Source organism: Motacilla alba, chromosome 7 (genome assembly GCF_015832195.1).
Source record: "Motacilla alba alba isolate MOTALB_02 chromosome 7, Motacilla_alba_V1.0_pri, whole genome shotgun sequence".
Lineage (NCBI taxonomy): Eukaryota > Metazoa > Chordata > Aves > Passeriformes > Motacillidae > Motacilla > Motacilla alba.
The window spans coordinates 16,121,695-16,135,504 of NC_052022.1; the positions used below are offsets into that span (position 1 = coordinate 16,121,695).

At 51.3% G+C, this 13,810-nt stretch overlaps 1 protein-coding gene across 3 annotated transcripts in view; it reads left to right on the plus strand.

Annotated features, from left to right (window-relative positions):
• Positions 1-50: 50 nt before the first annotated feature.
• SLC4A3 (solute carrier family 4 member 3) overlaps positions 51-13,810 on the plus strand; it is a 33,847-nt gene continuing 20,087 nt past the window's right edge. Inside the window, exons 1-6 of one of the 3 annotated variants that reach the window (XM_038143664.1) lie at positions 51-178; positions 5,035-5,175; positions 6,424-6,580; positions 10,130-10,461; positions 10,864-11,006; positions 11,590-11,801. In XM_038143664.1, coding sequence (XP_037999592.1) covers positions 5,122-5,175; positions 6,424-6,580; positions 10,130-10,461; positions 10,864-11,006; positions 11,590-11,801 — 898 coding nt within the window. In that variant the 5' untranslated portion in view covers positions 51-178; positions 5,035-5,121. Of the gene's footprint in view, positions 179-239; positions 303-5,034; positions 5,176-6,423; positions 6,581-10,129; positions 10,462-10,863; positions 11,007-11,589; positions 11,802-11,828; positions 12,948-13,810 lie in introns of those variants that run through there. The other 2 variants (XM_038143665.1, XM_038143666.1) reach the window with 2 other exon arrangements.

Below are 13,810 nucleotides of genomic sequence, written 5' to 3' on the forward strand. Positions count from 1 at the left end.
GCCCGGCAGCGGCGGCGGTCGGCGCGGAGCGGGCCGGGCCGGCGGGAGGCCGGGGAGCAGCGCCGCCCGCCGCCAGCGCGGCGCGGCACGGCACGTGTCGGGCGGAGCGCGGCGGCGGGGCCGGGGCGCGGCGCGGCGGCGGCGGCGGCGGGCGGCTCTCCTGCTCCGGCGGTGCGAGGTACGGGCCGGAGGGAGGGAGGGAGGGAGGGGGGTGGGTTGTCCCTGCGCTGCTGCCCCGGCTGCAGCAGCTCCGCCTGGCTGCCCTGCCCCGGCCCGTCTGCGGAGCGCTCCGGTGCTGCACGGTGCGTGGCGCGGTGCGGGTGGCTGCCGGTGCGGGGCATGGTGCATGGCATGGCACGGTGCGGGGCGGTGCATGGCACGGAGCACGGCACGGCACGCAGCGCGGTGCTCGGGGCTGGATGCGGCGAGGCTTGGAGCAGTTCTGCGCTCCGCGCCGTACGGGCTTGCAAGGCACGGCACGGACGTGGTGCAGTGACCCCGGTGGCTATCTGTGTCCCTTTCCTTCCCCGACTGTACGTGTGTCTGTCAGAGCCGTCCGTACGTCCAGTGGAGGGGTGGCTTATTGTTACCGTCTGGTGTTGGCAATTTGTTCTGGAGTGAATTTTGTTCCGTGTGTTCGTTTATGTGTCTGTGGACCGTGCCGGCTCCGTCCCGTCTGGTACCCTATGAAGGGCCTGTTGTGAGGGAGAGTCACTGAACAGACAGTGCTTCAGGAGTGAATGGCTGTGATGGCTTATCCAGGGTAGTTCAGTGGAGTATAGGATTCACTGAAATATTTAAGCCTTCTAAAGCGTTTGTGTAATGATACAAATTTCAACATAGCCATGTGGGAGAGAGATCCACAGGTTAAAACCTTCGTGCCACAAAACTTTATGTGTTTACTGTCTTATGTGTTGCCTTTTCATTCTGGTATGTGTGTCCTGTTCCTCGGCCATGACAGAGGAGAGGTAGGGGCAGCTCAGCCCACTCCTGTTTTGTTTGGCTTTGAGGCTGTGAGTGTCACAGTAGCATCCAAATGCTTTGATGTATGCAGCACCACCCCTCCTGCTCCTTTTCTCCATGGACACGCACATCAGTATTTCTTCCCAGGAAAATCTTCCGAGGCCTCTAATCTTTCTCCTTTGTGAGCTCTTCCCGTCTGTGTCTATCAGCCAGAGTCCCTTCTCCTCCCCTATCCCCAAACCAGCTTTGCCCCTGTGGCTTTATCCCTATCTTAACATCCACTCCTAGTCTAGACACTCCACAGCTAAATTATTCTCAGCCAATGGCCAAGGGATTAAGGAAGAGCTGAGGGAATGGATGTGGGACCTGATGGCTGTCTCCATGCAGCCCCTTGCCCACGGAGCTGGGGCAGCCTGCCTCTAGCGTTACTGACTCATCTTTATTGCGAAGGGACAATGTGAACCGCTCGCCTCGGCCCTCAAAGATGTGCCAAATTGCATTTTTCTCAGCAAAACAGGGAAGCACTGGCACTGTGAAGCAGCCTTTGGGGATGAGGGGGAGCCCCGCTGGAGTCCCTGTGAGCAACATGTGGGAGATGCTGTAGCTGTCAGCATTGCAGGGACATGCCTGCTCACTTTCCTTCAGAATCCCTTAAGCCTAGATGGTCAGTACAATGGTCAGTACAAGGTATGGTGATTTATGTGAGCCAGTTCTGTTTACTGATGTGCTTGTGGAGAGAGCGGGGATGTGTGAGTGCACACAGGTTGGCAGGCTGTGGATTTTTCTGGCCTCCCTTCGAATCTGGCCTGCTGGCATGACGCTTCTATTACTGAAAATTACTTCTAGCGGGAATGCTGAATCACGTACTCCCTATAACCAGGAGATACAGTAGGATGAAGGTATCAGTCACTTGCTTTTCTTTAGTGGTGTTTGTTTTTTTAGTTTCCCATTTTATCTTGTGTTCTTCTTATGGCAACCCAGGCAGTGATGCCAGCAGGCTGGGCACTTCAGCATGGTGCTTATTAGCAGAATTCTCCCTGATACTCCTTTTAAGTTTCTATTTTCAATTTTAACCTATTCTTAAATCTCTTTATGAAGGGCTGCCTTATAAAAAAAAATAAATCTTTAGTTGTGTTTTACACCCTTGAGATCTTTCCAGACTGCTGGTTTGTTCCATCCCCATGTTAGTCATCCCATATTGTGCTAGATAAAATTAGCTCCTAACCTTTCCTTATAAATCAATCCCTCTGGCCCACTGGCAAAATTTTGCTCTTCTCTGAACTCCATCTGTTGAGCGTGGTAGAAACGCCAGGCAGGATCCAGTAGGTTTCCATCCCACTTTCCTCCAGAGGTGGCACAAAGTAAGGGGCAAGTGGCCTCTAGTGGCCGTGGACAGCCGTGAATGTGCCGAAGGGGAGCAGCAGTGCTTTCAGGCTGTGGGCTCTCCATTCTTCAGGAACAGGAGAGCTGGTAGGCTTAGAATCAGAGAACACACCTCTCATCCTCACCTCTGTCTTGTCCCCAAAGCGTCAGAGCCTTCCAGCAGCTGGGCCCCAAATCCTGCTGGCTTGAGGTGCCCACACGTCTCATCCTGCTTTCACTGATGGAAACCCCGTGGGTATCTCCCAGTCCCTCTGAAATTTCAAAGCAAGTCCCTAGGGCTCTCTTACTGCTACTACAACTGTCTGGGCTTTTAGCTTTCAGCCTCATTAAAGTGATGGCTTCAGCATAATTCCGAATGTGCTGCTATGATGGGTAAAGAAAGACTAGGTGCTGGATTCTCCCTCCCTTTTGACTTTGTTTAGGCAGTTGGGCTGTAGTTTTAAACTCAGTATAACATCTTCGAAAGCTGGTGTCAGCAGAATATGTTGCACCCAGTAGTTCTTCAGGACGTGGGTTTCCTCCTTCCCAGAGCATAAAATGCCCCTGGAGCTCTGCCTTGCTTCAGACATACCTGAGGTTGACCTGAAACAAAGCCCATTGCTTCACAGCCCTGCTGGTAGTTTTAGTTTACTTCAAAGGCCCCACAAGGCATGTTCGTGGCACAGAGGTGAAGGTGAGAGCATTAGCATTTCTTTTGTTAAATTACCTTTACCATTTTGCTAAGTCTTAGGGATTCTGCCTCTACAGGAGCTGCTGTCCAAAGCTGCATTATCTTTTTACTCCCGAAGTTACAGTCCTTGCAACATGTTTTTGCTGTCACTGTAGCTGTGAATGTTCTGTTCCTTAAAAATGTCCAATCCTTTCTTTAATAGTGGTGATGCCATGGCCCTGCAAAGTAGGATTCCCCTGCCAGCTCTTCCCATTGGAATAAAATGTTCCCTGCCTTCAGTTCCAAAAGTACTGCTGTTTGTTTTCATGGAATTATACCCTTTTCTTGAATTAAATGCCAAAAAAAAAATGAAGACACGTAATAACCTTTTCTCTATCATGTCTCCTACTAAAAGGATGGCCTGAATGCTGCATTTGCTGTTTAGATGTCTGTCTTGGCAGCTTATTTCTCTTGAGCTGTTGATGTCTTACTGAGGATGAAATTTGTGATGAGTCCAATGAAGTGTGTTTCAGGGGTTTCTTCCATTATGTTTTGCCTCATTCCTGATAATTAGGAAGGTAGAGCAAAGGAGCATCCTTCATCAGTGGTCAGATTAGCTCCTCAAAATCTTGCCTTACAGATGGCCCTGGGATTTTTGTTTTAAATAAGCTCTTCATGTAGGCAGAGTAAACAGACTGCAGACCTTCTGGAGATCTTCAAAGATAGAAGGGATGATGAAGTGGCCTTACTGGTTTCATCCTTAGACAATCTTTAGTGTTTTAGTCACCTGTCTTGAACAGTGTCCCATGCTAGGTACTTCAGATGAGATAGTAAGAAACCCCTCAACAGATAGCCAGGACATAGACTGTAATACTTACTCCAAAGCTTTCATAGCTGGAGAATAGCTTGTTCTGAAAGATGGGTTTAACTTCTCTTAATTTTCTTTGTCATAAATACAACTCGTTACCAGAGAGATGGCCAAGCTATCCTCTGACATTGCAGTGTTCTGCTCCTTGATGACATCACTGAAAAAAACCATTTTGTCAATTTTGAATTAATTTGTATTCTACCCTTGTGATTTTAACAAATGTCCTTTTCTTGTGTTCTGAGCTGAGGACACTTTGCTTCTCCCTGTGCCGAAATCACTGTGTATATGCTTACATCTTCTTTGTTTCAGTTGAGTTTTTTGGGATCAGTGTCTTCCCAGTGCCAATCTCTGTACCATCTCCAGTTCTTCCTGGGGTGCAGCCCATGCTGTTTAGGCTGTGCTGCTGCTGTAGGTGGTTTGACCAGAGGTGTTTCTGTGTTAGTCTGTATCCCAGTCCTTGTCAAGCATAGCACCTCTTTGCCTTCCTCACCTGTAGTTGTATATTGAGCAGATTGTTCCTTTGTGCTCTCCTCAGAGACTTGTGTGTCCTTCAGCCCTGCCAGTGCTGACCCAGCACAGATCTGCAGCCTTGGTCTCTTTGCCTGTAACATGTATTGTTTTGTGTGTGGCGTTTGAATGATGAACTGTTTGTCCTTGTCCTATCTCTGTGGTCTGCACAGCTCTCTCTGTGATTCCTTCTGGCCTTTTTTGGGATCTGTCCAGTTAAAGCTAGGTGCTAAAGGACCACTCTGCTGCCTGCTCCTGGCATGTACTCCCAGCACCTGATCTCTCCAACTTTTTCTTTACTTGGTGGTCAGTCACACCCCAGCTTTGCACTGATGTGCTTCTGTAGAGGTGGCTGAGCAGGAAGCTTTTTTTTCTCTTGCACAGCCCATCCAGGAGCTATATAGAGCTGATGTCTCCATTGGCCCCTCTGACCTTTCAGAGAAGGACAGGATCTCATCTATCCACGATCAGCTGGAGCTGGTGGCCAAAGCAGTGTGGGCTGGGCCACTTGCCCCTGCACACTGCTGGGGACAGGCCTGTCCTAGTGATGCCAAGGAGGTTCTCCAAGGGCTGCCGAGGTGACCTCTGGATCAGGAGCCAGGGGCTTGAGGGCAGTGGCCAGCAGTCTCCCACGACATTCCCTTGTCCTGCCCTCTCTCCACAGGTTATGCCACTCTCCAGGTTTGCTGGGTGCCTGCCGGTGAAAGAGAAGGGTTGATATTTTGCCCAGGCCCTTAGGTCCTGAACCAAAATGGCAGCTGGAGAGTCCCCTCCCGTAGGAGATGTCTTCATCGACTTGCAGCAGGTGAGGTGGGAATCCAGCAGCAGCAGCAGCAGCAGCAGCGGGGCCATCTCTTCCCCGGGGACTGTGCTCCTGCCAGCTGAGAGCAGGGCCGGTGTCCTGGCAGCGTGCTGCAGTAGGAGACACAGCCTGCGTTTCCCGGGGACAGTCTGCACGAAGCGTGCCCCGGGGCTGCCCGTGAGCCCAGATCCTCTCCACACAGACAGCAAACTGCGACCCAGAAAAGGCCAGAGATTGCTCTGTGAGGTCCCTGTGCCTTCATATGCCATTGGGTAGGGTACCCAAGTGACAGGAGGAGCTGAGCAGCTTGAAAATTGACTGTCCCTATTTAGGCTGGGCTTGGGACGCCTGTGCTAAGGTGAGAGGAGAAGCAGTCTCACCCATAGACACAAAGCTGCTCCAGGGCTATAGCTAAGAACAGTGATGCAAGGAGAGGGATCTCTCAGCTAAAGCTGCCTTACTCCCTCTTTCTGCCTAGCAGATTTGTCACAGTTGGGCCTCCTCCTGTTTCCATGGAAACACGGGAGTCCACAACAGCTCCACGCTGGCATTTCGGCTATATTGATGGAAAATTTTACCAACTGCAGCTGCTCAGGAGAAAGGAAGAAAGAAAAGAAAGAAAGAAAGGCCAGCGGGCACCTGGTGATGCTCATGTCAGGGCACTTCCACCAGCAAAAAGCAGAGAAGTTCCCATTGCATGAAACAGGAGGAAAATGGGCAGAAAAGCCTGAAGAAGGCATCCAAGAGGAATGGGGAGTCTCTAGATGTGTGGAGGGGAGGTGGGAAGGCACAGGGTGGTCACTGACCCAAGGGCAACTCACGAGCGCAGGGATGCTATCTCCCAAGGGGAAGTACAGAGAAGGTCTAAGAATGAGAGAGATGGCAGACTGGGCAAAGGGAAGACCAGAGAGCAGCAGTTAAACGTGAGGAGAGAGAAATTCCAGCCAAACAAAAGCTACGCATTTCCTCTAATGGGAAAAATAAGTACTGGCATATTCCCTTGATACCTGTCACTCAAGACAGGTGTGGAGGACCACTAAGGTATCCCTGCAGAGTGTGCCTTGGAGCTTGATGGTGTGTTCTGGCACCTGGTTTTGAGCAGAGCTGTGCCTCTATGTGAGACATTGTGCCCCAGGCCTGTTGTATGGAGCAGTTGCTCCTTAGCAAGCCGGCGCTGTTGGAAGGGCAGGAGGATCCAGAGGGCTTTAGGGGTCTGCCGTGTTTGATTCTTACCTGGCGGTTTCTGTGCAGGGCAGAGATGACGCAGAGAAAGCCTCTCCTGGTGCCGAGGACGATGAGGACTTGGATAAGACTTTGTCAATCGAGAGATTTGGGGACCTGATAAGCAAGTCAGCATCAAGCAATCTGGAGAAGCAAAGTCGCAGCTACAGTGAGAGAGATTTTGAATGTATGTAGGTTTTGAAACATTGTACCCCCTTCCACCCTCACCACCAGCCCTCACTCAGTCCCACTTGCTCTGCAGCCTTGTGCCAGAACTGCAGATTGTATTAGCCCGCTATTCACTTCCTTCCTCCAGAGCGTTCCCAAGGTGCTATGTACACACAGTTTAGCACCAGTGCCCACGGCCTGTTTCCAGTCTGTTCCTGTTTTCTCTGTCTCCATAGGCATAGCTACTGCACAGCCCACCCAGCAGCCGTAGCTCAGCCCAGGGTGTTTGTTCACCTCCTAGACCAGTCTCTGAGACCTCTGCAGCTACTTCCCCAAGTTAAATTTTCCAGATTTAAAACAATTTTTCTTCCATGTGGCTGCAAGGAAACATTCAAACATGACCAGAAGCCAGGCTGTCCTCCCCAGTCTGAAAGCAGATGGCTCCAGTCAGACATGCCTGTGTATTTCTGAATAGCACTCAAGAATCCACTGGGCTTATCTGATCAAAGAAAGGAACTGCAAAATAAAAATGGAGTGTGAATTTAAAGTGCTGTAGTTATCTCACCTGAATTCATCTGAGCAGCATATCTATTCCTCTATCTGCTCTTTCATGATGAAGGCAACTGGTCTGCCCAAAGTCACTTTGGGTGTTAGATGAGAATGTACGGACAAGAGTGACTGTAAGCTGTTGCCTGGTGTAGGTGGGTTATGTTACTTTGTAGTAACAGCAGTGAAGGGCAGGAAGAGGCCCCCGTCCAGCAGCCTGTTTGTGTGGCAGACACGTAGCAGTGGTTGGGAAATTTTCCCAGTCCGTGGCTCTCCACAGTCACATATTGCTTCTTTTCCAGCTTGGCTTTGATGAGATACAACCTTGGGAACATTATGTCCCAAGTACATCACCAGGCTGTTTTCTGCTTGGCCACTCATTTCCAATGGCTGTTAGAGAAGCTTGCTGGTAAAAGTCTATTACTGTAGTGCACCTCAGCTGCTGTTTTTTGGCCTGTGTCATTTCTCTACAGAGGCTCCATTCAAATAACATTTCCCATCTGGGCTCACAGTCACTCGTGCACATGGCTGCAAGGTGCTGATAGCTTTGCTGTGGGTTGAATTCCTGTCCTGTGCCCGCAGGACCTACCTGCTCAGAAGCTCTGCCTGTGTGCACAGGTGTGCGGGTTGGCTTGGAGGACATGGATGATCTGCTTGAGCATGCATGGCAGAAGCTTTTTGAAAATTTGACTAGAGATTTGTACTCTTTGGGGATGGGTATTTTTTTCCCTTATTAATAGGAGAATCATTTTTCTTTTGTCAGAATCAAGCTTGTTTTCCTCTGAACTCCTGATGTATTTCTGTTGTCTAGGGCTACATCAACCCTGGTTATCAAAAGTTTTATGCAGTTCGTATTCGTAAAGCTGGAAGATCTGGTTAGGTCATTAGACATCTAAAGATAACATACCAGCCCATAGAGGTGAATGTTCTCTGGGCTTAGAAATGTTTCCTGCTCTAGTCGAAGCCAGGAATTCCTGATATGTAGGCTCTTCCTTCTGGGCTCCCTATCTAAATTACTTTTTCATATCTCTTGTATCAAGTTCACCAAGAAATGTAATCAAACATCTGGGACACTAGTTTGGCAGTAACTTTCCATACAGGCATGCAGTGCAAGGAAGGGAGCAGGGAAGGAGGGCAGGGACTGGATACATAGGAGGACAAGGAGGAAGAAGAGGGAGGTATGAATCCTTCTGTGTTTGGGAGAGGTGTGTTTTTCCTACCTCCAGACCACCTCTGTGGAGATGTGATCAGTTGACCTGAGGAGGGCTGAGTGCAGGGGTGAAGAGAAGAGCAGTGCTCTCCTCTGCTGTGCCAGATCACACACCATCACTGCCCTTCCCTGCAGCCCAAGGATTCAGTTTCCTTCTGATCCAAAACATAAATGTTTCTGTCTTGGACTGAAGTGAACAAGCCAGAAGGGAAAGATGGGCTGTGTCCCCATCAGCAGCTTTGTGCTGTTGAAGGAGCAATGTGTGTCTATTTGGGGTCTTACTTGCTTTTTGTATTAGAAATTCATGCCTGACCTACCTGTGGCATGCAATGGAAGTACAGGAGCAGGACACGAGGGTCTGTCTTCCACATCTTGTGAATGAAATAGGGTACACCCAGTTAAGTCAAATTAAAAAACACTTTGGAGAGAAAAGTGTTTATAAAGAGCCCAAACTCTTTCCAATGTGCAGACGTCTGGCCATTCTAAATCTCCTCTAATCTTGCCACAAGCTGCTTCTTCTGAACCAGGGGGATGTGTGAAATATCCCTGCTGTTCCCAAGGGGGGAAACAAGGGAGAAAAGACTTGAGAAACCAAAGGAAAGGAAACATGACAGCAGAACAATGAACCTGCCTGGCTCTCCCAGGGAGAAGGTTACAGCCTACATTGAAAATGTCCTTTGAAGGTAGTTTTCACTATAAACAGATTTTGCTGCCATGTCACAGGAAAGCTGGGAAGGAACCAAATCTAAACTGTCTGGAAACAATTGCTCAGGAAGAGCTGCTGAGCAACACCCCCTTGCCAAGTGGCCAATGCCCCCCTGATTTCAGCCTCTCCGGGTGCAGCCCCAGGACCTGTGCATCCTGCAGACTGTCTGTGGGAGGCTTTGTGCCTGCAGCTAACCCTGGCAGCAATGGCTTCTCTCTCTCACAGTGGGATACTGAGCTCACCCTGTTCCCTGCCTGGTGTGTTGCCTTTGTTTTGGAGTGAAGGCTCAGAAATGCCCTTAATTTCTTCTCTTTCTGTTATTCCCACGACACCCAGATCAAGCCTGTATGAATTTCTCTTTGTAGATTAGTTTAAAGAAAAGTCCTTCTGCCCTGTTTCTTTACCCTGGTTTTTAAAAGACAGCCTCCTAACTGAACCTGAATTTCAGAGGCTGGTACAACACATGCCCTCAAAGTGCCTGGGATTTGGGCTTAGGCTACTTCTGCACTCTTGTTCCTGCAGCTGTGTAAGAGGAAATTTCTGTCAAAGCCTGGGGGATAAATAAGCTACATCTATTCAACTCAAATAAACATTATGCAGAAAAGAAATCATTATCATTTAGGATGGAAAAGACCTTTAAGATCATCAAGTCCAACTGTAAACCTAACACCAAGTCCACCACTAAGCCATGGCCTAACCACTAACTAATGTCCCTAAAAAGTTTGTAAAGGGCCCAAATTATGCTTCTTTGAGGATGCAAGAAACATTTCTACATGTTTAGGAAGGGGATGTGGCCCATGGTAGGTCACTGCAGCTCTGCACAGCCAAGCAAATGGCTTTTGGCAACACGGGGAGAGTGCTGCCTTCCCCAGGGCAGTGGAGCTGTGTTGGGGTGGCTTGGCATTGCACAGGGCCTGTGTCCCCACCTATCCCAGGCTGGACACAGCCTGCCGCATCACTGAAAGAGCTTTGCTATGTCCCTGTGGGCTGGTGGCTCTCCTTGCCCTTCCTGGCCCTTGATCTTCAGACCATGCTGTTTCCTGGAGGGGCGCCTGGCAGGTTCCTCCCAGCCTCTTCCTGCCCTTGACTCTCTTTTTCTCTCTCAGTCCACCGCCAAACCTCGCACCACATCCATCATCCCCTTTCCACTCACCTCCCTTCTGCCCTCAAGTTCCAAAAGAGGCCACCCCGTGCCAGCAGGAGGAAAAAAAGGAGGAGGAAAAAGAAGAAAACCTCAATACCTCCTTCAGAGGTGACCCCCACCATCCAGGAAGAGGACGAGGAGGGAGGAGAAGAGGAGGAAGAAGAGGAAGAAGAAGAAGAAGAAGGAGAATCTGAGGTAGAGGAGGTCCAGGAGAAAGAAATTTCTGCAGAATCTGAGGCTGAAGCTCGTGGGAAGGACACATCCCCTAAGCTGGAGTCCCCAAGCAAACCAAAGGCAAGGCCAGAACATGCCTATCTGGATGGGGCTTGGAGTCTGGAGGGAGGTGGTAGGAGGGTGGCAGCAAGTATGGTGCTCAGGAATAAGAAGTTGTAGCTGTGCAGTGTTGTGGGAAGAGTGTTTTTGTCATTGCCTAGTAGAGATGGCCACCAAAGAACAGTGACAGGTAAGTCATTGCTTGGTGTGGATGCAGGGGTGGGTGTGCATGAGCATTTTGGGGCTGTAAGACCCATGGGGGAAGATCAGTGTGTCTGTTCTTAGGTTTTATAGTATAGTGGAGGGCTCAATCCTAAGGTATGGGGCATGTGGGGAAAGTCATTTTGGGGAGGATCTGTGTGCCAAGGATTGGGGTGAAGGCTGTCTGCCCAGCTCTTGCTGTCAGGACTGTTGTTTCTGCAGTTCACCGTTGGCAGCGATGAGGAGGAGTCCAGCAGCACTGCAGCTCCTGCGCAGTTCCACGTGGAGGAGGAGTGTGGCATCCTGTCCCCCATGCCTCGCTTTGCTGACCTGCTGCAGGACAAGGGCCCTGCCTCTCTCCACAGGTAGGTGAGCGGTGCCAAGCTGCCTGCTGCTCTCCCTGGCTCAAGGTCACTGCACAGACTCTGTCCCCCAGGGCAGTGGCTGTGCTTAGCCTGAACTTGCCTGCTGAGTTAGAAGGGACATGGGCCCCAGAGGGAGAGCATCTGTGAGCAAGAGGCCTGCTCTCTGGTGGGATGATGATTCCATGGAACTCCTGCCCTGCAGGAACTCCTGCAACTTCCCTGAGTCCATGGGATCCCCATAGTGCAGGGTTAGAGGCACTGGGCTGCACACCTGGAGTACCCTTCCTCCCAGCTAACTTGTGCTGTCTTGCTGAGCTGCAAGCTGGGAAGCCCCAGGAGGGGACCACGAGGCCGTTGACTCAGGGGTAGGTCCCTGACGCTGGGCACAAGCTGATCCCTCTCTGTGGTAGGGAAGTGGAGGAGCAGAAGGAGCAGCCTTCAGGTTTTGCAGGAGATGACTCCTGGCCCTGCTCCTTCTCAGGGGCTTGCTGGTTGGGGCTGGGCCATGGGACCCCAACCCCTGAGGCCTCTGCCCCTTCTCATTCACCCTGCTTACTACTGTCAGTCTCTTTGGTTCCTACAGCCCCCCCGGGCCTCGGGAGCGTCTGTCACGTGGGTGGGAGAAGCGCAAGGCCTGGGGCCAGGTGGCGAGTGGACAGCGGGTTACCTATGACTTGAAGGAGAGGATGTGCATCGGCAGCATGACCACCCTGGAGAGTGCGGCCTACCAGCGCGTCCCCACGGACGAGGCCGAAGCCCAGATGCTGGCGTCTGCTGACTTGGATGGCATGAAAAGTGAGGCTTTACAACACTACCTGCGTTACCAGTGCGTGTGTCCCTTTGTCCTGTGCTTCTCTTGCTCTCCCCTAGCAGCCTTCAGCCTGCCACAGGACCTGGTCCTCACCTTCCCATTCCCCAGATCCTTCTTTTTCAGCAGTGTCTCATCTCTGTCAGCTTTGCATTGTCCACAGTGGTGATCTTTATGTTTTCATCATCTCTACTCCCACCCTACCCATGGATGCCTGCTCCACCACCCACACCCCTGTCCTTTCCAGTTCAGGGTTCCCAGCATTTCCCTGAGACCCAGCTCTCTCCTCTCCTGACACACTTTCCCAGCGATCAGCCCTCTGTGTGACACGCTGCCAGCTCTGCTATTGCAGAAAACCTGAGGTGAGGAGCCTCCCCTCTCCTCTGCTCTCCTGGCAGAGGCAGCTGCCTCCTCTGGAGCGCCTCAGAGGGGGACTGCCCCTGTGTGTGGCACGAGGACAGAGACAAGAGACGTCATGGAAATGCACGCTCCGGGCCTGAGGACATGGAGAATTCAATAGGTTGCTCTGCAGGCTGGAGAGGGAGGGAGACACCAGAGGGGAGAGAGGGAGAAAAGCGGTGCTGCATATGCAGCCTGGCTGTGCCCGGGCCGCGGGTACTGCATCCCTGGGCATCTGGCACAAGACCCCACGGAAAAGCAAGGACCCTGCTCTGGAGGAGCTGTTGGGCAGCCCCCCACAGAAGCATCCCTGGGTGGAGCCAGTCTTCTTGGAACCTCATCAGTCCTCGGGGCTGCTGCAGCCGGCACCTTCATGCCCCGTGAGCAGGGGAACGAGGCACCGGGGCTGGCCCCAGGGCTGTGGTGAAGCCCCCCCAGGAGGGCAACTTGCTTTCCACATGTCAGCCTGGCTATCCTGGCTCCTCATCTGAAGGCGTGTCGTTCATGACGCCTGACCCCTGACCTTCACAAGGACAACATGACAACCCTTCAAGAGAGAGAGGAGCCAGCAAAGGAATCAGAAGGGGGCAGCAGCCCGGAGGTACTGATAAGCACCTGTATTCGCAACTCACTCAGCTATGAAGACTTTGATGAATTTGCCTTCAATTTTGAAGACTATGATTTATGGGAGGCCATCAGAAACCATCTGGGCTACCCGGGCGGGGAGCCCACCTGTAAGTACCAGAGCAGTGACCATAGTTGCAGCTGTAGATCAGAGCCCCCCTGCTACAGTGCATAACTCCCTCCTGTGTTTGTTGTCTGTACCCTCTCCATGTCAGATTAGTCTTCTGGTTTAGAGGAAGTACAGTCTGCCCCACTGTGTGTCTGGGGACACCAGAGGAGCTGCCTGATGCCTGTGTGTCTGTGTGAGGTCTTAGTACCAGCCTGTGTTGTAGTGCTGAGGTGCTTTCCTGTGTGTGTCTCGCTCGAGCAGCTCCAGAGGCAGCTCCACCTTGCTGTTTCTGCTTATCAGGATGTGGCCTCTGCCGTGGGCAGAGAAAAAGCAGCTGCTCTGAGGTGTGTATATAAGGACAAAGAGATTTCCCCTTCCATTTGTAGCACAAGGTGACAGTGTGCTGCTGCTCTTTTTGCTGGAATTTGATTCGAGGTGCAGATCTGACAGCGGAGGTGGGTATCAAGTTCTAGCTCTGCACCGTAGCCTAATTGTCCAAAGGAAAAAAAAAATAACCTAGTCTTTGTATCTGCATGCTTGAGCATGGCTCTGAAACTAGCTGATGGCAGGCTGGCTGGGGTGCCTGGATGGGAGAAAAGAGGAAGAAAGGAAGCAAGAGTGGGAAGAGCAGGGACAGAGAAAATAGGAATCTTGAGAGTCAAGAATGTTTTCCTGTTCTCTGCATCTGTTTCTGTACCTTCACATCCCTTGCAGAGCAATCTCTGAGCCGTCTCAGAGACCATGCAGAAACCAGAACCTCACTCCCATCTCTCACAGGGCTCCTTCTTTGGTACATGTTGCTAAAAGGTGAATTATCACTTTGGGAGTGATACTTTTCATAGCCATGGCTTATGAGATGTCCTC